The sequence below is a fragment of the Spizellomyces punctatus genome (genome assembly GCF_000182565.1).
Source record: "Spizellomyces punctatus DAOM BR117 chromosome Unknown supercont1.7, whole genome shotgun sequence".
Taxonomy (NCBI): domain Eukaryota; kingdom Fungi; phylum Chytridiomycota; class Chytridiomycetes; order Spizellomycetales; family Spizellomycetaceae; genus Spizellomyces; species Spizellomyces punctatus.
In genome coordinates this window covers 109,864-129,270 of record NW_015971543.1, presented here as the reverse complement: position 1 = coordinate 129,270, position 19,407 = coordinate 109,864, and the positions used below count along the sequence as shown (strand labels likewise).

The window sequence follows — 19,407 nt, the reverse complement described above, 5'->3', positions numbered from 1 at the left end:
GCATCATATTCAAAAGTCCAAAATTCAAGAGTTGACGGGATTTTCGTGGATGCTCTTATCGTACATGATTACCACTATGAACCATTGCTGTTCATCATGAGCAGTAAAATGCTGCTTTTCTTCATATCCGTTACAAATCAAAAAACGACAAACTAACAAATGGCATGCATTTCATTCTGCTCGCCTTACCACCGCAACGGCAACGTGCAAATCCCGTGATAAGACAATTAATGGCTTACGCGATGAAGGGATAAGGTAAAATGAAGATATGGAATGAGGTTTTCTTTTTTTTGCGTAGTTTGGGTGGATTGGTGGCAAATCCGAGTTATTTTAAAGTTTGGGGAGGAGGTATAAAAGATACTTTGACTTGTTTTCCTTTGCTTTTTGTTGTGTGTTCCGAAGTGGAATAAGCATTCACTGCAAACTGTCGAGAGAAACGAAATAATGCACTTCTGGACAAGCTTGCTCGTTTGGATGGCACTTGGAGTTGGATTTGTGAGTGTGGTGGATGGGTATGGCCGAGTAGGTACGTCTAAAGCTTGATATTCGAATGGACTGCTGCTGGAGCTTTTCGCATGTTTTTTTTATTGCATTATCTAATCGCATGAAATGAACAGGTCATTGGATGACAGGATGGTTAGCCCAGCAATGTTTGACATCAGAAGCGATAGAATACGTTCGATACCTCCTTCCGCATCATAACGGCAACCTAGCCAAGGCAGCATTGTGGGCTGACGGTACCTCTCTTTTGACTACGCACCACGTTTGATCTGTGCTATCTTCTTATTACGCTTGATATAGAAATTAAGCATGGTCATACGTACGACTGGGCAGACCGTCTACACTACATCAACCCTCCGGTGCCGTGCACCCCCATCCCCGCCAATTCATGCACCCAGTGCGTTGTGGGCGGAATATACAATTATACGAGTCGCCTACTCTCACCAGAGTACACGAGGGAAGAGAAAGAAGAGGCGCTAAAGTTTTTGATACACTTTATTGGGGATGTGCATCAGCCTTTACATGCGTCCGGGAGGAATGCGGGTGGAACGGAGGTGAAGGTTGTGTTTGATGGGCGGGTGACGAGTTTGCATGAGGTTTGGGATTACATGCTTTTTGAGGTTTGTTCGTGACGTTCCTTTTAGCAGGGTTCCCTATATTGACCCTTTATGTATCCTCCACAGAAACGCATTAGAAAGGACTTTTCAAGCAGTGTCAACACCTACGCAACCCACTTGCTCACTGAACTGGCCACAACCTGGTCACCTTCTCTTCCCTCCTGGGCCAGATGTTCGCTCCCGAAAACTCTTCTCCTCCACTCATCCATTCCTTCCTCCATTCCCGTCTGTCCCGAAGACTGGGCCACGCATTCCGCACTCACAGCCTGCGAAGTCGTCTGGCCGCCTTACGACCAACACAAGGATAATTCGAAATGGGATTTAGGCCGCGAGTACTATGACAATGTGATTGATGAGGCAGAGTTGGGGGTTTTACAGGCTGGCGTGCGCATAGCGTGGATTATCAATGCGATTGTCAGAGAAGTTGGTGAGGACCAAGCAGGCGTTGGGAGAGAAGTGACTGCTGAAGAGGTCGTGTCGTGGTGGTCCGGTGCGTGGTCGTGGGTGCGTAGTTTGGTGGATCAATCGGATGAAACAGACGTAGAGGTTACGAAGATTTACTCTGCAAAGTGGCGTTAGTTGGGTTGGCTGTATATGTTGATGAGAGGGGAGCTTGTAAGTATGTTGAGGCTGTTAGTTAGAGAGAAGGGATATATACCTCGGTTATAGACGCTAAGCCGGTGGGGGCATTCTGTGACACGTTTCCGTATCCAGAGATACATAAAAAAGAAAAGCTACTTTCCTGCAAAGTTTGCTTCGTTATTTATGGCTATAGCGAATGGATGCAGAAATGTTGTATTTTTGTCTTCGGTCACGTCAACAGTACTATGTAGCATATCTCTGCCATATCTCTTGATCCATAAAACAGCCCATGTTGGTCCAAACCTTCATTCAGAGTAACTAACCAAAATTATACAAACCCTACAAAAATAATAGGTGGGCTACGCAGCCGCAACGCCTTTGATATCCTCGCTCTCCAAAACCTCCAAACTTTTCTCAATAAACGTTTCCTCTCCAAAAAGGGGTCGGCCAGCGTAGGAATTCAAAACTCTGCACAGTTCTCGGTTCAATTCGTCCATGCTATGCCAATGGTGCTTCCCCACACCTTCGACGCGTTTGGCAGAGCTCAGGCGGGCTTGCTCAAATTCAATTGCAATGTGTTGGCGGGCGTGAAAGATTTTGAGCGCAGCGGGAAGGTGGGTTCTGAGATCCTCGGCTCGGTGGGTATGAGAGGGGTGGTCACTAAGAAATTCGAATGTTGGCGTAGATGGGTCATGGGTGGAGAGCTGATTCCAGAAGGAGACGGCTGCACGTGGATTGTATCCGGCAATAGACATTAAGTACAGGCCAATGGCATCGGCTTCTTTTTCGCACTGTTGCAAGGAAAGCAAACTGCGTCAACCCCAGATATGCCCGTCAAAAAGCTTTGAGATTAACCTACCATGCGCGAATACGGCAAAGAACTCAAGATATCCTTAGTTGCATCAACACCTCGTCCCGCCAAATCCCCCAGCATGGGTAAATTCAATGTAAAAGTATACAACAGCGAGTGTACAAAATCCCAGCCCAGCCTCGCCAAATACTGAAATCCCATCTTCTCCGCTCCATGTCTAGATAACACATGAGCCAGCTCATGAGCCAAAATTGCTGCAACGGCATCCGGATCGTCGGCCATTCGCAGGAGACCTGTAAAAACGAAAATCTTGCCGGTGGGTGTAACAAAGGCATTAACAACATCGTCGTCTTTGACGACGTGTAATTGCCAGTCGCGTATAGGACCGACGATATCGAGGAGAGAGGTGGCAATTTCGTTGATAGATGTGTAATCAGCATGCGACGCGGGTAGGAAGAGCTTTTGGTATCGGGAAAGGAGTTGGGGATAGCTGGACTCGGCCATTTGGAGTTCGGTAGGCTCATCAATAAACATTAGGCGTGATCGCTAAAGAAATAATATGCCGGTTAACTCGTTGATAGACACCGCAAATAAAACTTGAATCAATGGATGCCAACCTGCGTAAACGGATGCTCTTCGTAAGCCAAACCAACCAACGCAACAACGCCAACCACAGGTAAAGCCGCCATTGTCCACATGGTACGTGGATAACTGCAACAAAGAAACGAGTGTTAGTCCCTCCGTTACAAATCCACGGCTTTCGGTATTCTCTACCTCTTGAACCATTGCCATCTCCAGAGAATTGGCAAGGCGGTCACAACAGTCCTCGCAAGTTTAAAGAACCCCGTTACAATCGCCCCCGTCAACAGAGTCTTGGAAGCTATCGGTGTGGCATGAAAGCGCCTCTTTGACGTTCCAACAAAACGTTTCTGTGCAATATGTAGCTTTGGGCTCCATTCACATTTTGGTAGGTGTATTGTTGAAGCAAATCCATGTCGCTCTCTAGCGTGAATGCAGTGATAGGCTACAGAACTCTGACGTAAATGTGTTGATGCACGTAGGGGAAAGCTTTGGGTAAGGGCTAAAGGTGACCATTTGAAAAAGTGGGGAAGAAACCGAGCGTGGCTTGTGCGGAGTTGCTTGTCTGCTTCTGTGGACGTCGAGACATATGTGGCGAGTCTGAGGAGATAGCGGGATGTTCGAAGAGCAGGGTCTTGAGCTAAAGCTAGCCGCAGCAAATGCGGTGGGCACATTGTTTGGCCGCTTTCAGCAGTGGAATGGCATTGGCAGCAAAGAAAGCGAAACGGCGAGGCAGTGCAAAGTGAGAATCAACGAGTGAGACAAGAATGCATTCGAATGGTAAAGATAGAGTAATCTTTATGTAATCAGTCAGGTGACAGTCCATCCTGCAGTTCATTTGCAGTTGAAAGGGACTCGCCAAGGGTCAAGGAAAGACCAGTGGCATTTCAGGTACAAAAAAAAGGCCCTACGAGCACACATAGAGATCTTGGAGGGCCCCACGTCAAAAAACGAAAAAAAGATCTCTTGGATCGCTAAATATCTTTCCATATAGATCCCACCACCTTCGTGCACATTCAAGTTGTCGAAGCCAAGCCCAAAACCGATTTCAGCAAAAAGGGAATGATCTGCAACCGTTTCTGCCAACGGTGAGACCACGTTCTAATCTACTTTGCATTTGCATTATCTCAGCATAGCAAGAGGTGTGATTGTGGCCATGAAACCACGCAATGGGCTTGGCGGCGCGCAGAGCTTGTTTCACGCACAGGATATGGTCAAGTTTGGAACTTATCTTGGAATGTGGTTTGTGTAGGTTCTTCCATCACGGAATGCACATTGCCTCACAGCGTTGTAGTTGCTGTGGTAAAATGATATTGTGGCGCTGCACATAGTAGGAAAAATACTAATACGATGCAAGTGCGTCTTGATGATGAACACCTCCACTTTAATGTCGTTCATCCCACCCATCGGAAATAATTCTAGCACAGCCCAAATCCTTGCAACTCACACGACCTTCTAACGTCACTTGAGGCACCCGTGGGTCGTTTTCCTCATCATCGTACGTTTGTATGGTGGAGAACAGTTAGTGTCTGTAAAAAAAAAAGGTGTTAAAAGAGTGAAATCAGAATGATCTCACATTCCAATCAGTAACAAACCGAATCAACCAGCATCACGTAATGACTCCAAACAGCGCGTTTTATTTTGTTTTGAAATGGTTGCTCATCGATTGAAAGAAGTGTTCAAAAGGACACTTGGGAACTGGGGGGGTTTGGGTGTCATTGGGGCGAGGGTTCCGTTCATAGACTCTTTTTTTTCTTTATTGGTGGAGGTGGATGCGCGTCAACAGCTGAGCTCATAAGCAAGCATCCTCTTGTCATTTTCTTGCTCCTGAGCTTTCTTGTTAGATTCTCGCCTTAGATTTATTATTTTTATTCCGTCTCTTGTTTCGCTGAGTTTACGGATCTAGCTTAAAATAAGGGGAATATCCCGTCTACCCTCAGCGTTGAGATTGAGTTGAACTTATTTGGAAAAACCAGTCATGCCACTGCTCGAAAAACAATCGAGACCACCGACCTTTTTACGCTCCGTTCCCCTCCTGTTTGCTCTCGTCGCACTTGGAGCTTTTGCCTTGAGCTTGACCATAACCTTCACCAAACAAAAATGGTTCGAGCAATACGCCGACGTTGGTGTGCAGGGAATGGGTGTCGTGCAATCACTTTCTCTCCGGATCGGATTGTTTGGGTGGTGTGTGAAAGGACTGCCTTCAACTGTGGATGTGCCGCAGGTTCAAGGTGGCGGGGCGGACGAGTGTAGGCCGGTGGACGTTTGCGGGGTTGTCGGTGAAGTTTGCAAAATTGTGGATGCTGTGCGGGCTTTTATGATTGCGAGTGATGTCGTGGTTGGATTAGCCTTTGGTAAGTTGTTTCGTTTTAGATCTATGACATGGCGCCTTGTATTTTGTTTCCTTTTGCTAACATTCTCACTTTTGTGATTAGTTGCATGTATATTATTGAGAAGATATCGTGGCATGACGGTGTACATTGTGACACTCATCTTGAGTCTCATTGCTCGTAAGTTTCTCATTCAAGCGTTGATCTGGACCATGTTACCAGTAAACTCACGTTCTCTGCTCTTCAACAGTTCTCCTCCAAGTGGCCGTCCTTGTGTTCTTCCGCATCTTACCCTCTCAACTGCGTCCACGCGTTCCCGACCTTGTGAAATCTCTCGCAGGCAACGCTGCACGATACCTGTACTCGGACACAGGACCCTCCGTCTACTTGTATCCTTACCGCGTCATGATGGCGTCTGTCGGACTCATAGGTTTTGTGTTCTTTGGCACATTAATCTTGTCCTGCGTTGAAAAGTGTGGGCGACGGTATGGGAAGAACAAGCGACAAACATGGGGCTTCAGGAGCGTTCGAATTGACCGTGATTCAGGCATTGGAATGTCTGAGGTGGAGCACGACGAGCTTAAAGTTTAAAGCCGTGGGATGTGGGTCTGGCGTAAATATGTAAAGCAAAAGGTCGGTCTGTACAAAGCATGAGAGTCAAAAGCAAATGTGTAAAAAAGAGGAGCACGATGCAATATTTTATCCTGTACATATACAAAAATATATATCTCGCTACCATAAACCTGTCCAGGTCATTCTTTTCCACTTCTTGTGGAATTTCTACTCCAATCTGTCGCCTTCTTTGCTAATATGTGTTCAAATGTCCATTCTTTACCAAATAGGTACGAATCGTTCATTTCAAGCACCTGCTCGCCCAAAAAACTTACCGTCCCAGCGGTAACTGCTGCTACAAATCCCTTATCCAATCTCGACCGATGGAGCGTCAAAAACGATTACGCTGAGGAGGACCACAGTGGCTACGGAATAGACGCATGTCGACGCTCTCGCCGCTCGTCTTGACAATACACTGTACTGTGGTCACACCTTTGCACCATAATGCACTGCCAAGGACAAATCAACGTTCACTCGGAAACATGACGCTACTGGTAATTGCGTACGTGTTATAAGTAGAGCAGATCGCATAGACAGCGTTTAGAAGTGCCCTTGTGTGATGTGCAACGTCAAAGGTGTTACATTGCGGTGTGAAATCAGTTGAATAATGTAATTGCAGAATTGGCCCAAGACGGAAAGGAAGATGATGAATTCTACAGTAAAGGTTATACCATAGGTTGCCTCTCGAATGAGTTCTTGAGAGGCACGGTCATAGATATCAGAGTTTGCTGATGGAGAAACTGCCGCTTGCTGGACAGTCCACGACATGCTCTGTTGGATTTGGATTGGACTGAACTCGGACAATTGCTTCTTTCCTGCTTCGATCGACTCCAGACTCAGACTGTCCGCGCTTCCAGACACTTTTTAACGTGAAGCACGATCTACAATACTATTACTCTTTCCCAGACAACTGTCCGTTTGCTTCCTGTCCTTCTGCAACTCTCTCGATCTAAAGCCGCAGCAAAACGTAGACGAGATATTGTACAATAAAGATACCGTAAATGAGAACATAGTGGTATAGAGGTAGAGGTGAGATCATTACTTATAGGTGCACGGTATGCAAGCGTTGTCACAGTAGAACCCTGGCCCCAATAGAGCAGGTGGGCTTAACGAACTTCCCGCACATGCAGTGGCAGTAATTTCCCCCCGTCACCAATCCCGCACCCATAATTCCTCCCATCCCCTCATTTTCCCAATCAGCCAGCCGAGGCTACAACATCATCATATTTGGCTACTGTCAACAGGGGCTACAAAAGTTCCCTTTTGTGAGATTATCCGACGTTCTTGAATTCTGTCACCTGAGCCCGTGGGGCATATTGCTATTTACCATGGTATGCCCCAGTGTGCGCATTGAGGCCCATGGGACATGGATTTTGTTGCTTACAAGAACAACTGGCAGGAGACACTGCGCTTTTCTCCCTTCATTTGGATGGGTGCTGCGCGTGGAGAAGGTCACAAACTGTAGGACAGCACCCCCTCTAAGGTGGTCAACACATGGATTGCAAGTTTCCATACAAGTGCACTTGGAGCACACCCTTCCAACCAATGTACGATTGACACATGTGCATGGAGATTTAGCATACGCATTCACTTTTCCATTGTGGACATGACCTTAACTAGCGACAAAACTGTCGCTACAGGCATCATCTATATGCCTTGCGATTGGCATATAAACTGTCCATTGCATACGGCAAGTACTTGTCAGTTCGTGTGCAATGTCATGTCGTTCTGCTAGCTGTCGAAATGCTTTGCGGATGCTGACATGATCACTTCGGTTTTCCATGGTTAATATCTGATTGGTTACTGGTATTCCACGCTGAGAGCACAAGGATGTGTCATCACCACGGTAGTTGTAACTGTAAATGCTTCTATGCGTACAACCACGTGCATTAATTACGTTATCAGTCGCGTTCTGGTTTGCGCAGTAAATAACGCGGTGTCATTCCCCCCGTTCAAAGATAAAAAGGCCCCCCCCCACCACGTCCCCCCCGACATTTCCATCCTGCTTTTCTGCATTCCGCTCTCTTACCTTCCATGCAAAGCATCTACACTGTGCTCATGAGCGCCTGGACGTTCAAGATGGGTCAGGTGCATTTCGAATTGTGAGTTGGACAGGCGCAGCATTCTCGCCGGGCTACTCGGCCATCGCTGAACGATCTTCCGATTTGTCACTGGTTCTTAATTCCTCTGTTTTCTTGCACACTAGGATCTTCCTTCGGACCTCTCAAGACCGCCACTGGGAAACGTTTCGTTCACAAGTTTACATCTGCCCTCTCCCTGCAAACTAGCGTACCCTTCGGACTGCTTGCAACCATTCCTGTGACTTCCCTGCTTGCTGCGCTTCCGAACTGTTTCTAAACCATCTTGTTTCTTGCCTTGTGTAGAGACGACACATGGTTTCAAGTGAACTACGCAGTCCACAAGGTGACACCGCGATTCTTCTGGCTCGTCCTTTGTCGAGAGCCAAAGAATACCGATCCAAGATAGGGAAGCGTCCTTCTCCCTTCTCTGTACGTGAGGACCACACAAGGGGCGACGTCAAGGTCAAGGTCAACAGGTACTTCAGCGTCGGCGACAGAAAACAAGATAACTATGTCCGACAACAATCAAAGTGCCGCTGTCGACAACAAGTGACAAGAGTCTGCGGGCCAACGGCAAGATCGGCAAGAAACTTTTGAGGACTATTGAGAGTAACCTATCGTCGTCGTGTAGGTTAGTATGTCCAGGTCGACGTGGAGGATCGTTCAAGGAGATAGGTAATAGGTAAGTAACCTATCGTCGTCGCGTAGGTTGGTATTTCCAGGTCGACGTGGAGGATCGTGCAAGGAAATCGGTAAGTCACCAATCGTGGTCGCGTAGGTTGGAAGATGGACTTGGAGGATCGAGCAAGAAAATCGGTAAGTCTCCAATCGTTGTCGCGTGGGTTGGACTTTACAGGTTCATGTGGAAGTTCACACAAGGAAATTGGTAAGTCACCAATCGTCACCGCGTGGGTTGAAATTTCCAGGTCGACGTGGAGATCGCGTAAGGAAATCGGTAAGTGTTCAACCGTCTCGCGTGGTGGAAAGCTGACGTAGAGATCGCGCAAAGACATCGGTAAGTCTCTTAGGGTTGGAAGATGGACGTGGAAGATTGCGCAAGTAACACGGAGGAATATTCATGAGGAACACCGAAACCGTTGCTATGCGCGTGGGAATGTAAATGTGGTGTATCACGAGAGATTGCATGAATCAGTAAGTCACCAATTGATTGTGTGAGTTGGAAGGCAAACTGGAGTAGTGTGGACCTTCGCCCGATCAGTACGGTAAGTCAGATGTAACTCTTTGCCCTGCGAGTGGAAAGTGGGCATGGAGTATCGTCAAAGTCGCGCTATGGACTAGGTAAGTCAGCGATCGGCACTGGATGACTTGTAATATAAAAGCGCAGAATCGCTCGGGACAACTAGTAACTCTGAAGCGGGGATTTTGGAAATGTAAACATGGAGACTCAGACGTGCCGCATCATCAAACGGGAGCGCTTGGGGAATCGCTGAAGCAAGTTGGTAAGTCGATTCGCCCCTCTCATCTCTGGCATCTGGTTATGCACATTTGGGGCACACCCCGACACATCACCATGTGCATGAGCTACGTGATCCTCATCTCGTGCGGCCTACACCTTGCCGCGTGCGTGCCGTTGAGTACGAGTAGATACGCGTCAACATAGTCAGGTGTGCTGCGCATCCCATGTGCAGGTGACCGCTCGGTGATGCTGCGCAGGTTATTTTAAGGTCAGCGCATCACCGTATCACCTGTTGCAATGCATGGGCGCACGTGCGAGTTGGCGCGCGCTTGTCTGATGCACCTGCGCATGTTCCTTGTCATCTGCATGGACCACGTACTATCAAGCGCGAAAGGGGACACATTTTGGCATGCTTCGCATACCTATCCTACCCGCGTTAGATGTATGGGTAATACTGCGCATGGCATGCATCGCAAGTCATTGAGCGGGCGCGCGTCAACTCGCATGTATAACAAGCTCTCCAGTGTGTACGCTGGTTACTGGCATACGCATCTGCTCTGTCACCGGCTTTGGCAAAGCAAAGTACCAAACAAACCCTTGGTATAAAGGCCCATTAATATAATGAGTAAGCCTACCAGATTCCGATCCCATCTGTTCGTTATTGGCGTTTGGGAATGGCAATCCCAGGGACAACCCGTTGTTTGGTTTCATATTCTGATACTCTGGTGGTGCGAGGCTCTTGGAGCAGTACACGTTGAAAACTTGGTGTCTTTAGCTGTCGGACATGTCCGGACTAGTGGCACAGTGATGTTGCGAGTTCAAATGTAAGCACTCTGCCATTCGACTGCGACTACCGGTTCAGATGGTCTTATCTTTATACGTACGGTGCTTCAAGCCATTCTGACTTGGGGCATGTTGAGCGGCGATCAAGATATATGGTTTACATACCGTGGAACGCCTGTGAGTGCGTTTTGACAACAATGTGATTTCAAAGAGGTAGTAAAGGTCCAAGCATACGATGCAGAGAGAGCGCGCAACGTGCAGTACCAGAACATCTTGTTGCCGTTTCTTTGCTTCCTGTGTATCTTGAACTCGTGGACATCTCGGAATTCATATCGTTTCCAGCTTGCAACTGGTTTAAGGTCCGTCCTAGATTGAACTTGAGCCCAAGATGTAACATTCGTTGTGAATCTCCAAGATCCTTTGATGGGCAAAGTGATTGGGTGTCATATATCGACGCAATTTGAAAATATTTACGGGGCGCCTGGTCCGAATGGACAAGTACACCAGCGATCCTAGTATCGCGGCAGAAGTCTGCAATGCACCCTCACAGTACCATTTTGAAAACCTGTTCAATAGTGCATTCCTGGGGTGTATTGCAATCAGTCTGGCACTTTCGCGACTGTCTATTGGACGTACCTGTGCCGGAAATACATGCCTACCCACTTTGATAACCGTATGGAAAGGCAGCCTTTTGAACTGGTATTCGAGAGCGAAGAGCCATCCTGTGGTATTGGCTAACGTATGTTGCAGGCGCCCCATCAGGATCGTGGAGTTAGTGCAGTGCTGATACTCATGTGATTGACTTACTTGTGCTCTAGAATCTGCGTGGTGATGTTGATGGAAGCTGTTGATTGTGTAAATTTACTCGCGCGCGACAGGTGTACATACCGCGCATTCGTCTTTGGTCAAGACGCATGTGCTGAAGAAGGGTATTTCGTTGGCTGACCATACCTCTGACAGGAGAAAATTCTGCAGGCAAACTAGAAAGACCCGCCCAGATCTTAGATTGCGTTGAGATGGCACGCAAGGACCAAGACGTGTTAGCTTCGTTCGACCCAGCAAAAGTGTCTTCCGTGAAGGTTTGCGGTACCACTCATTGACCGTTTGGGTTGTGAACCAAAGTCGGGATTGAAGGGTGAAGCCGCACACGTACCTTGGTCTTCCCGTCAGACGTTTCAAGACTTGGTTCGTGTGATAAGGACTAAATCTAGTCAATAATGATTCACGGCGGCGGTGCTTTTCTCTGTCCGCTTGTATATGCCGTAGGTTCATCTTGCTGTCGCTTTTAAATATTCCGTATTGGAGATGCTTGTGATCTGAATTTCGGTCCCACGGTTTGCCGGCGCACGACACGAGCTTTTGTCGACGCTAGCGGGGTTCTTTTGTCTTGCTGATGACTTCTTTGGACGTTCTCAGTTTTGCGAGACCTCTTCCCCTGGCCAATAGCGTCCAGGGCATGTCGAGCCCTGTCGTGTCCTCTCGTATCCGCACTGCAAATCTCATGAGAGTGTATGCGAATGACTTGAATTACATAGACTTTGCTCCAGAAAGGCTACTCTGCGCTTTGTAGGGCTTTTGTAGTGAACAACGACACCGTGCCTACATGGCAAAAACCGAATAGGGTTCTGGCTACGTACGTGACGACGTGCAAATTTGTCTCTCGCTCTGCACGTCTATCGTCCTTGTCCTCCCATCGCTGTGGACATGCGCATGCGCTGCGCAGAAGGTCATGCCCACAAAAGGCCGACCGAAGCTTCTCGTGTCGGTACGACAAAGTGATGATTTATGTGTGGAGGCGTTGTTGATGCGAATGAATGGGAGCGGGGCATGCGGGGAAAAGGACTGTTTTTATAGACGTGGATTGCTGCGCAAAACGCCATATGGAAGGTTAGAACACGTTATGTCAGCTGGTTAGTGTCTCCCATGGTAGAGTTAATTTTAATCCACATGGCTCTCCTTCCCCTAAATTACTTTTGTAGCGAGAGTGATAGCATCAAGTAAAACATAATGCAAAGGAGGTTATCCTAGCGGAAATCCACAGTTAGAAATCCACCTTTCAGATTGCTTTTTGAATGTGAATGCAAAGTGTCTCATAGGCTGTTGATGTTGGTAATCAACTTCAATTGCATAGCTCGCATCAACTGCATTTTTTTCTTCCTTATTTTGCCCATGCATCATCTTCCAAGTGAATTGCTTGTAATATTTTTCTTGCGACGATCACATTGAGTTCAAGATAATGTTTGGGGTAATTACTTTGCTCATCTCAATCTAAGGTCATGGATTTACCAAAGGCATCGCCATGGTAAACCAGCTCGGGAGCAACATGGAGCGATTATAAAGTCACATAGTCGCCATGTGCATCAATCGAAGGGTTCTAGTTGTTCTAGTTGAAACACCGATACTAATCTCCTGGATTGTCTTGCTAGAAATTGGTAGTTCGTTTCTTAGCGGTGTCGTCAACAGCGTTCGTTCGTTGGATAACCTCATCGTCATCAGTGCATCCATCGCTGTATGTATTATACCGCCAAATACTTTCCTCACCAGGTGACCTAGATATCTTCATGACAGGTACATTCTTCCTATGTACTGCCCTTGAATTGAAAGATTGAAACTGCAGCCTCTTTCGTGCTCGATTTGCTATCAAGTCTGTTTGAGTTACAGCTCCTTTCGCATTCAACTTGTACTGACTAGGCTTGAAGATGCTTCTTTGGGTTCTTTTGCAACAGTCCAACACATGGAACATCACATAGTGATGAAGTATTGAGTGACGTAAAGGAATCTTAAAAGTGGTTTGTAAAGTGCAGGTTCGTTTTAACGATATGGAACGCTCTTCCAAGACCTAGTCGCGCATCACGTGATCTTCGACTCTCAACAGCAGAATGCTGCTGGTCAATTGTAGATCACCAGCAGATGCCGTCTTCCACACAAACGCAAGGCCGACGCAACGTATGCTCCGACTCCATGTTCTATTCAAGTATCTGCTCACATAACGCGATGTAATTGTGCGTGATCTAGGTCAACTGGTCCAAGTTACTCTATCGGATCGCACGCACCCACTCGTCTCTTTCTCGACCTGCATTGCTGGTCCTGTTGCACAGTTTGGTACGCATCAAGTACTTCGACATAATAGTGGTAGTTGTGTACTAAATGATTGCGGTAGACGTCTGGAAAGCGTCTTCAGACTCTTGACGTTCACTTTTTGTCACAAGTGCTTGAGGTGGATGCATGTGCCGTATCGTATTCGTCTGGATAATATCTAACTGGATGTAAGGTCAGGGATATTCTCCTCATTCCAAAGGATGTGCGAAAGCGTCTTGTATCTGCTCTTTGCATGATATGGGTGGATGGTGACAGGCGCTCACAGCGCGCCTGTATGCAGTTGTTGAGGGTGTTGTGTCAGATTAGTGAAATGAAGAGGATGGATGTTGATCTTGAGAGTAGTGTGCTTTTGGATGTATTGGTCGGGGGGTTGAGCAGTGGAGATGCTGTTGTTCGACGAGTAAGTGACTGTTGGTCGAAATTTTGGGAAGCTATGTTGGGTTCTGATCCGTGTAATAGAATGCGTTACATGGTTTGGCGCATTTGGTTATTGCTGGAATACGTCCTTCCTTGGATATTCAGACCGCATTGCACTGCTTACGGGATGATTCAAGCGATGTTCGATTAGGTGCTATGCATCTCGTGTGGTATGTATTGATGTGACGCTGGTTAAACGCCTGTACATTCTAATGATAATGATAGGGCGCTCCGAGCCTCGAGTCTGGATTTACAAGCCACTACCCGCAGAGGGTCAACAGACCAGGCACGCCTCACGCGCGAAGTATTCTTGAGTTTCTGTATGATGATTAATGATAACTGTCCGGTTGTTCGTTCCAAGGTATGGCAATTATCCATTATACTTTCCGTGATATATTGACAATCATTTTGTTAGACGTGTACGTATTTGGGAACGTCGGATAGGATCGATACATTACTGTTGTTGCAGACATTGAGCAAGGAGTTGATGGAGGTGTTTGACCAAGGTGGTTTTGGCCGACCGAGTTCCGGAAAGGTGCGTAGCTTGCGTTTTAGACACTCAAGATCTTTGAGCCTAACATCTGCGCTCTTTCATGTAGACATCAAGTAAATCGAATCAAAAAAAGTCGGCTGCAAAGGGACTTGCTGGGTCAACCCTTGCCATGGATGTAACCCTCTCTGGCGCATTTGTACTAGGAGTAGAGGATCAGTTTGCGGCAGTAAGAAATTCAGCAGTTGGTGGGTGCAGACGAGACTCCAGCGGAGGAGACTTGCTTGTTGATGGGCATAGATTCATTTCCCTGCTAAAATTGCCAATTGTCTAGACGCTGTGTCCGATTTGGTGTTGGTTTCGACACCGTTTGCGCAAAAGTCTCTAGAATTCCTTGTAGGTGAGTGGAAACATTACCAGGACGCTCGACAGCGTTATTGCTAATATAAGAAATGCGCGTAGATATCCTAAACGACGAGACAGAAAGCGTTCGCCTAAATGCGATCAACAGTCTACGCCGAATGGCTCATATTCAAGCGACCACCATGGATGATTCTCAAATTGAGAGCATGTCTTTGATATTGCGGGATGCAGACCAAACTATCCGACATGCTGCTCATCGATTGCTCGGGTATGTTGTCTGGTTGGTCCTCATGGATCTTCCGAGTTCTGATGAGTATTCACCAGGGCGGTGCGGGTGTCGAGTATTGAGACCCTACGACTTGTGCTGTCTTTGCTCGACCAGAATCTTGGTCGGTTTCCTGAAGATAAATTGTCATTATTCCAATGCGCCCAAGAGATCGGCCGGGGCTCTGCTGAAATGATAGGTATGCAGAATTGCAAAATTGGGCTACATAACTTGCTTGTGGTATTAATATAATGGGTTGATAGACTCGCTCATTGCACAGCTCTTGAATCTGGATCACCGATTCTTGCCAAAGGAGGTGCCACTGGAAGATGATACCTGTACGTTCCTTCTGGTGTATAATTATGATGCGTTTATGTGACATACGCTACGATATAGATATGGGCCACTTGATTGTAGTGTTTAGTGCGTATTCGACGGGTATGGCGAAACGCAAGTTGCCAAAGACAGTTCTTCAGCAGTTGCCGTATCTGCGGGCAAAGTTTCCGTTATTGGCTCCGCATCTTCAGGTACATGATGTGAGAGCGTGTTGGTTGTTGCAAGCGTACTGAATTATGTGGTAAGGTTCCACAAAGTGCTCCGCCTGAGGAGAAAATGAGAGAGGACAATACGTTGCAGAGTACGTTGCAGAGTCAGTTGGATAGTCGTGAGTAACTTTTCTTGGCATTGATAATGTCTATGTGTGCTGAGCACAGGTATCCTTGTTAGATGCACCACTATCGGATATAACCACCAAGCTACATACTGTGTTGGATACTGTCACACATTTTGAAGCAGAGGGGAAATCCCAGATTGCTCAGAGGCTTTTAACAAATTTCTTGAGGTAACATATAGTGGTATTGCATTCAACCAGTGGCAAGGTACCAATTTTTGGAACATTATAGAGATTTGGAATGCCTATGTAAATCCGAGACGATTGATTCCGGCGTCGTTCGTTTTGCGCGGGACTATGTGAACTGTTGTATCAGTGTCCTCAAGGTATGCTGTCCCTGAATTGCATCGTGGGAAAACACAAATGATAAAACTTGGGAGTACAGATCAAAGAATCGATTAGCATCCCACATCGGCGTGCAAGTATCATGGAACTTGCGTCTCGGCTGTTGGAACTGACGTATCGTATGCAGTGCATGTACGTGGGACTGTCGCGTGGATGTAAAGGTGTTTTGGAGATCTTGGGGGTTTTTGCGAGGATATGCTGGGTTGTCATGAGGATGACGGGATGGGAAGATGTGGAGTTTCGGTATGTGGTTTGTGTGGTTACGCCTGTGAGAGTGTTTCTTCCGTTTTGACGTATTTTGCGTAGGGTGGATGAGTTTGTGAAGGTTCTTAGGGAACAGATGGCGGGATTACACAGGTAAGGGGTCTGTCATCCGTTTTCAATTTTCGCTTTGCTGACATTTGGGATTTTCGCAAGGGTGATGAGTATGCAAGACCATGTGGCTTGCGATGGTTTATTCCAATCAATAAAGGGGCTCCAGAAAGTATCTAGCACACAACTTTTGCAGCACCTCCTTGGTATAATCCAGGTAAGTCTAGCAATCTCCTACACTGGCACCGGAATCTCATGATGATATGTTTTGCAGAAGTTTCCACTCTTTCGCATCACAGTTCCCGTCGCTCTACGTCGATGTCGGGCAAAGTTTGAATCCCCTGCTGAAATACCTATTGGACGGGGCGGATTGTGTCGGGTAGATGTGGAAGCGAGGATTTGGAATGCTGTTGATACGAGTTTGTGGGGGGTTGAGGTACGTCCATGGTGTTTTGGTGGATATGCTGCTAGATCTAATGGACAGCGTAGGTGATTTTACCGAGTGGTACGACACTGTTTAGACCGCTTGCGAGTGAGTATCGACCTTGTGGGCCGTACCGGTTTCGGTTGCGGACGAGCATTACAGTCCGGGTGCGGGATGCTAGTGGTATGTATTTTGAGTATTGTGGTTTTGATGGCGGTTTGGCTCATTTTTGTTGTGTGAGTAGAAGGTGGGTGATGAGTCTTGGATTGTGCGGTGCGTATCTAGTGGTGGACTCATATTGATGAAGATATGTTGCGAGGACGAGGGATGAGGGTTCGTGCGGCGCAGAAAGGGCTGTCGTTACCTGTGGGTTGGATGACTGATCTTGTGGGTAGTATGAAGGAGCTAGGATTGAACGGCGTTTCTGCCTTGATGTTTATGATTTGTCTTTTTTTTTGTTGAGATGGGACTTGAATTACTGTGATGTGTTCACATGGCGTGATAGTGGGGAGACTAGCACTTGGGCTAGTGCGGAAAGAGTGGAGGCAAAAGTATCGCTCGCTTCGAGCGTTTAATGATAATTCAAGAAAACCCCAGATCCTTGTTCGGTGCGTAGCAGTGTCAATGTGAAGTTATTTTTTTTTTTATTTAATTTATAGACACGATAGTGAGGTTATTCTGGATTCTGGTTTTTAGTAAAGCTTCCAGATCTATTAATTGGCGTAACGAACGGTTTTCCTAAATAAGATACCGCCTTTTTGCTGGTCCACCTTTGGTTTAACTGCTCGGCCAATCCAGACCATCCATACTCTAGCCGCCTTTTATTTAGCGTCCCTGTAGAGGTTTCAGCCATACGAAAAAGTTTAGACCCCACTACCCTTGTCTGTGCAAACCCCATCCATCGCCTCCAGATGAGCAGCAAGATCGCGCGAACGGTGCCAAAAGAATATTCACCACTTTTCGAGGATACGCATCTGTGCTAGTCGCCAAGCATGCCAATACAAATGGGATCACACAGCTACGTGTTAGTTACGACCCCGACAAAAGATGGGTTCTGGACGGTTGATGCATCTGCAGAGTGTTAAACAAAAAGCGAACAAGTGTTCCATTTTTACCGAACGATGGATCATGTGACTGGACACGCGAACACTGTTCAACTTGTCGCGCGTTTATGCAAATGGTGGGTTTTCATTTGTGTGCCCGTCTGTGTGTGTGTGGCCGACTCCCCCACCTTTGGTTTTTTTCCTTTTAGTTTTTTCTTGATTGTCTCGAGTATCTTTTGAACGAGGGTCTCTCTGCACAATACTCTGTAGAGAATCTGCTTTTGTTAATGTAGAGTATCCTATTTGGGGGATGCTATTGAGTTTTCCACCTACCCGCAGTCGTACACCAAGCACAACATTGACGAGTAGTACAACAACAACAACCACAACAACCACAACGACGACGACGACGACTACAAAGACGTTGGAACCGACGACGCATACGCCGAGTCGGATATCACTTTCTTGTTACATTCCTCCACCGCCTCCACCAGTATTGGGAGATTCGACCGTCGTGCCACCCTCGCGGAAACAACGGGGTCGGGATGCAAGTGGGTCGGGTGGAAGGGGAATATTAGCGTGGTTAAAAGATGGGAAAAGGAAAGAGGAGGATGGGAAAAGATGCGAGTTTAGGTCGTTACCGCAGGGTGTATCGCTTCATGCTGTACAAGAGGAAAATGTCCATTTGGTGAGACAGATTAATTCGGTCGTGTTTCCTGTGAGGTATAATGACAAGTTTTATCGGGAAGTGGCTGTTGTGCATCCGAAAGAGTTGAGTTGTTTAGGTACGTTTTTGCCGTTTTTATGTGTGCAAGATTTTGTATATACGTATTTTTTGAGCTGATTGTTTTTTGTGTGTTTTATTTTTTAGCATTTTATCATAATACACCTATTGGTGCTATCTGCTGCCGAAAAGAACCTATCTTAACCCCAGAAGGCACACCCACCGGTCTCTCAAGGATCTACATCATGACACTAGGAGTCCTCTCACCCTACCGACGACTCCACATCGGCTCCGCATTACTGAATCGAATCATACGACACGCGGTGGGGGATACGAGTGTAGAGCAATTATGCTTGCATGTTCAAACGACGAATGAGGAGGCTTTGAGGTTTTATGGGCGGCATGGGTTTGAAAAGGTGTGTTTATTTGAAGGGTATTATGCGAGGAATCGGGGGGTGCAACCCCCTGATGCGTGGTTTTTGAGAAGGAGGACGACGAGTGATGAGGAGGGAGGATAGATGTGCTGTTACGTGCGAGTTTTTTAAATAAAAAAAAAACGATTGTCGTTGGCGGAGATTTGTAGAGTGTGATGTGTGATGTGTGGGTCCATGTGCCAAGCCACACTTGCTTAGCAAGACGGTCCAAAGCAGATGCAGAGTAAAATACCTCGTCGACAAAAGTTGTTTACACTTTTTGAATGTCGACGGTGATTGAATGCATCAACATTATCAAGGATATATCATGCAATGTACCGTATCATGATACATTGACAAACGCAACTCGTGTCGCATGTGGGCATTATTCCATTCCCGTTCCACAGGGGTGGACGCCGGTCCATCACGATTCGATAGGTCTCATCACGCAACTCAACCAAATGGATGGGCATTCTACATGTCCATAGCGAGTTGACATTATCAAAAGTGTTGGAGGGCATATACAATG

General features: G+C 46.9%; 7 protein-coding genes across 7 annotated transcripts; 5 read left to right on the top strand and 2 right to left on the bottom strand.

Moving 5' to 3' along the window:
• The first annotated feature begins 278 nt into the window (after nucleotides 1–278).
• Nucleotides 279–1,989, top strand: SPPG_04376 (uncharacterized protein). Its single transcript, XM_016752616.1, has 4 exons — nucleotides 279–526; nucleotides 618–737; nucleotides 802–1,121; nucleotides 1,185–1,989. Exons 1-4 carry the CDS (start codon nucleotides 445–447, stop codon nucleotides 1,695–1,697), a joined length of 1,035 nt encoding a protein of 344 aa, XP_016608071.1. The 5' UTR covers nucleotides 279–444; the 3' UTR covers nucleotides 1,698–1,989.
• SPPG_04375 (uncharacterized protein) lies at nucleotides 1,883–3,857 on the bottom strand. The gene is made up of 4 exons (XM_016752615.1): nucleotides 3,286–3,857; nucleotides 3,129–3,222; nucleotides 2,560–3,057; nucleotides 1,883–2,491 (listed from the first exon to the last, which is right to left on the bottom strand). Exons 1-4 carry the CDS (start codon nucleotides 3,762–3,764, stop codon nucleotides 2,060–2,062), a joined length of 1,503 nt encoding a protein of 500 aa, XP_016608070.1. The 5' UTR covers nucleotides 3,765–3,857; the 3' UTR covers nucleotides 1,883–2,059.
• A 657-nt stretch (nucleotides 3,858–4,514) lies between these two features.
• SPPG_04374 (uncharacterized protein) lies at nucleotides 4,515–6,162 on the top strand. The gene is made up of 3 exons (XM_016752614.1): nucleotides 4,515–5,444; nucleotides 5,526–5,600; nucleotides 5,671–6,162. Exons 1-3 carry the CDS (start codon nucleotides 5,069–5,071, stop codon nucleotides 6,009–6,011), a joined length of 792 nt encoding a protein of 263 aa, XP_016608069.1. The 5' UTR covers nucleotides 4,515–5,068; the 3' UTR covers nucleotides 6,012–6,162.
• A 1,873-nt stretch (nucleotides 6,163–8,035) lies between these two features.
• Nucleotides 8,036–10,290, top strand: SPPG_09188 (uncharacterized protein). The gene is made up of 2 exons (XM_016757345.1): nucleotides 8,036–8,134; nucleotides 8,239–10,290. The coding sequence occupies exon 2, from the start codon at nucleotides 9,828–9,830 to the stop codon at nucleotides 10,134–10,136; it is 309 nt and encodes a 102-aa protein (XP_016608068.1). The 5' UTR covers nucleotides 8,036–8,134; nucleotides 8,239–9,827; the 3' UTR covers nucleotides 10,137–10,290.
• A 354-nt stretch (nucleotides 10,291–10,644) lies between these two features.
• SPPG_09187 (uncharacterized protein) lies at nucleotides 10,645–12,117 on the bottom strand. The gene has a single exon (XM_016757344.1). The coding sequence runs from the start codon at nucleotides 11,583–11,585 to the stop codon at nucleotides 11,175–11,177; it is 411 nt and encodes a 136-aa protein (XP_016608067.1). The 5' UTR covers nucleotides 11,586–12,117; the 3' UTR covers nucleotides 10,645–11,174.
• A 1,083-nt stretch (nucleotides 12,118–13,200) lies between these two features.
• Nucleotides 13,201–17,295, top strand: SPPG_04373 (uncharacterized protein). The gene is made up of 22 exons (XM_016752613.1): nucleotides 13,201–13,259; nucleotides 13,329–13,415; nucleotides 13,474–13,530; nucleotides 13,585–13,812; nucleotides 13,872–13,999; nucleotides 14,055–14,190; nucleotides 14,245–14,364; nucleotides 14,429–14,567; nucleotides 14,654–14,719; nucleotides 14,782–14,950; nucleotides 15,007–15,146; nucleotides 15,211–15,285; nucleotides 15,344–15,474; nucleotides 15,530–15,611; nucleotides 15,674–15,788; nucleotides 15,850–15,943; nucleotides 16,003–16,205; nucleotides 16,269–16,319; nucleotides 16,380–16,491; nucleotides 16,549–16,710; nucleotides 16,764–16,881; nucleotides 16,943–17,295. The coding sequence occupies exons 1-22, from the start codon at nucleotides 13,224–13,226 to the stop codon at nucleotides 16,951–16,953; spliced, it is 2,460 nt and encodes an 819-aa protein (XP_016608066.1). The 5' UTR covers nucleotides 13,201–13,223; the 3' UTR covers nucleotides 16,954–17,295.
• A 594-nt stretch (nucleotides 17,296–17,889) lies between these two features.
• Nucleotides 17,890–19,041, top strand: SPPG_04372 (uncharacterized protein). Its single transcript, XM_016752612.1, has 2 exons — nucleotides 17,890–18,526; nucleotides 18,613–19,041. Exons 1-2 carry the CDS (start codon nucleotides 18,052–18,054, stop codon nucleotides 18,981–18,983), a joined length of 846 nt encoding a protein of 281 aa, XP_016608065.1. The 5' UTR covers nucleotides 17,890–18,051; the 3' UTR covers nucleotides 18,984–19,041.
• The last annotated feature ends 366 nt before the right edge of the window (nucleotides 19,042–19,407 follow it).

Coding starts and splice junctions, on each gene's coding strand:
- SPPG_04376 (XM_016752616.1), top strand. CDS start 445: ATGCACTTCTGGACAAGCTTGCTCGTTTGGATGGCACTTGGAGTTGGA. Junction 738..801: donor GGCAGCATTGTGGGCTGACG/GTACCTCTCTTT, acceptor CGCTTGATATAG/AAATTAAGCATGGTCATACG. Junction 1,122..1,184: donor GGGATTACATGCTTTTTGAG/GTTTGTTCGTGA, acceptor TATCCTCCACAG/AAACGCATTAGAAAGGACTT.
- SPPG_04375 (XM_016752615.1), bottom strand. CDS start 3,764: ATGTGCCCACCGCATTTGCTGCGGCTAGCTTTAGCTCAAGACCCTGCT. Junction 3,058..3,128: donor AAGAGCATCCGTTTACGCAG/GTTGGCATCCAT, acceptor TTATTTCTTTAG/CGATCACGCCTAATGTTTAT. Junction 2,492..2,559: donor CTTTGCCGTATTCGCGCATG/GTAGGTTAATCT, acceptor TCCTTGCAACAG/TGCGAAAAAGAAGCCGATGC.
- SPPG_04374 (XM_016752614.1), top strand. CDS start 5,069: ATGCCACTGCTCGAAAAACAATCGAGACCACCGACCTTTTTACGCTCC. Junction 5,445..5,525: donor CGTGGTTGGATTAGCCTTTG/GTAAGTTGTTTC, acceptor TTTTGTGATTAG/TTGCATGTATATTATTGAGA. Junction 5,601..5,670: donor CATCTTGAGTCTCATTGCTC/GTAAGTTTCTCA, acceptor GCTCTTCAACAG/TTCTCCTCCAAGTGGCCGTC.
- SPPG_09188 (XM_016757345.1), top strand. CDS start 9,828: ATGCATGGGCGCACGTGCGAGTTGGCGCGCGCTTGTCTGATGCACCTG.
- SPPG_09187 (XM_016757344.1), bottom strand. CDS start 11,585: ATGAACCTACGGCATATACAAGCGGACAGAGAAAAGCACCGCCGCCGT.
- SPPG_04373 (XM_016752613.1), top strand. CDS start 13,224: ATGCCGTCTTCCACACAAACGCAAGGCCGACGCAAC. Junction 14,720..14,781: donor GTCTCTAGAATTCCTTGTAG/GTGAGTGGAAAC, acceptor AAATGCGCGTAG/ATATCCTAAACGACGAGACA. Junction 15,147..15,210: donor GGGCTCTGCTGAAATGATAG/GTATGCAGAATT, acceptor ATGGGTTGATAG/ACTCGCTCATTGCACAGCTC.
- SPPG_04372 (XM_016752612.1), top strand. CDS start 18,052: ATGCTATTGAGTTTTCCACCTACCCGCAGTCGTACACCAAGCACAACA. Junction 18,527..18,612: donor GAAAGAGTTGAGTTGTTTAG/GTACGTTTTTGC, acceptor TTTATTTTTTAG/CATTTTATCATAATACACCT.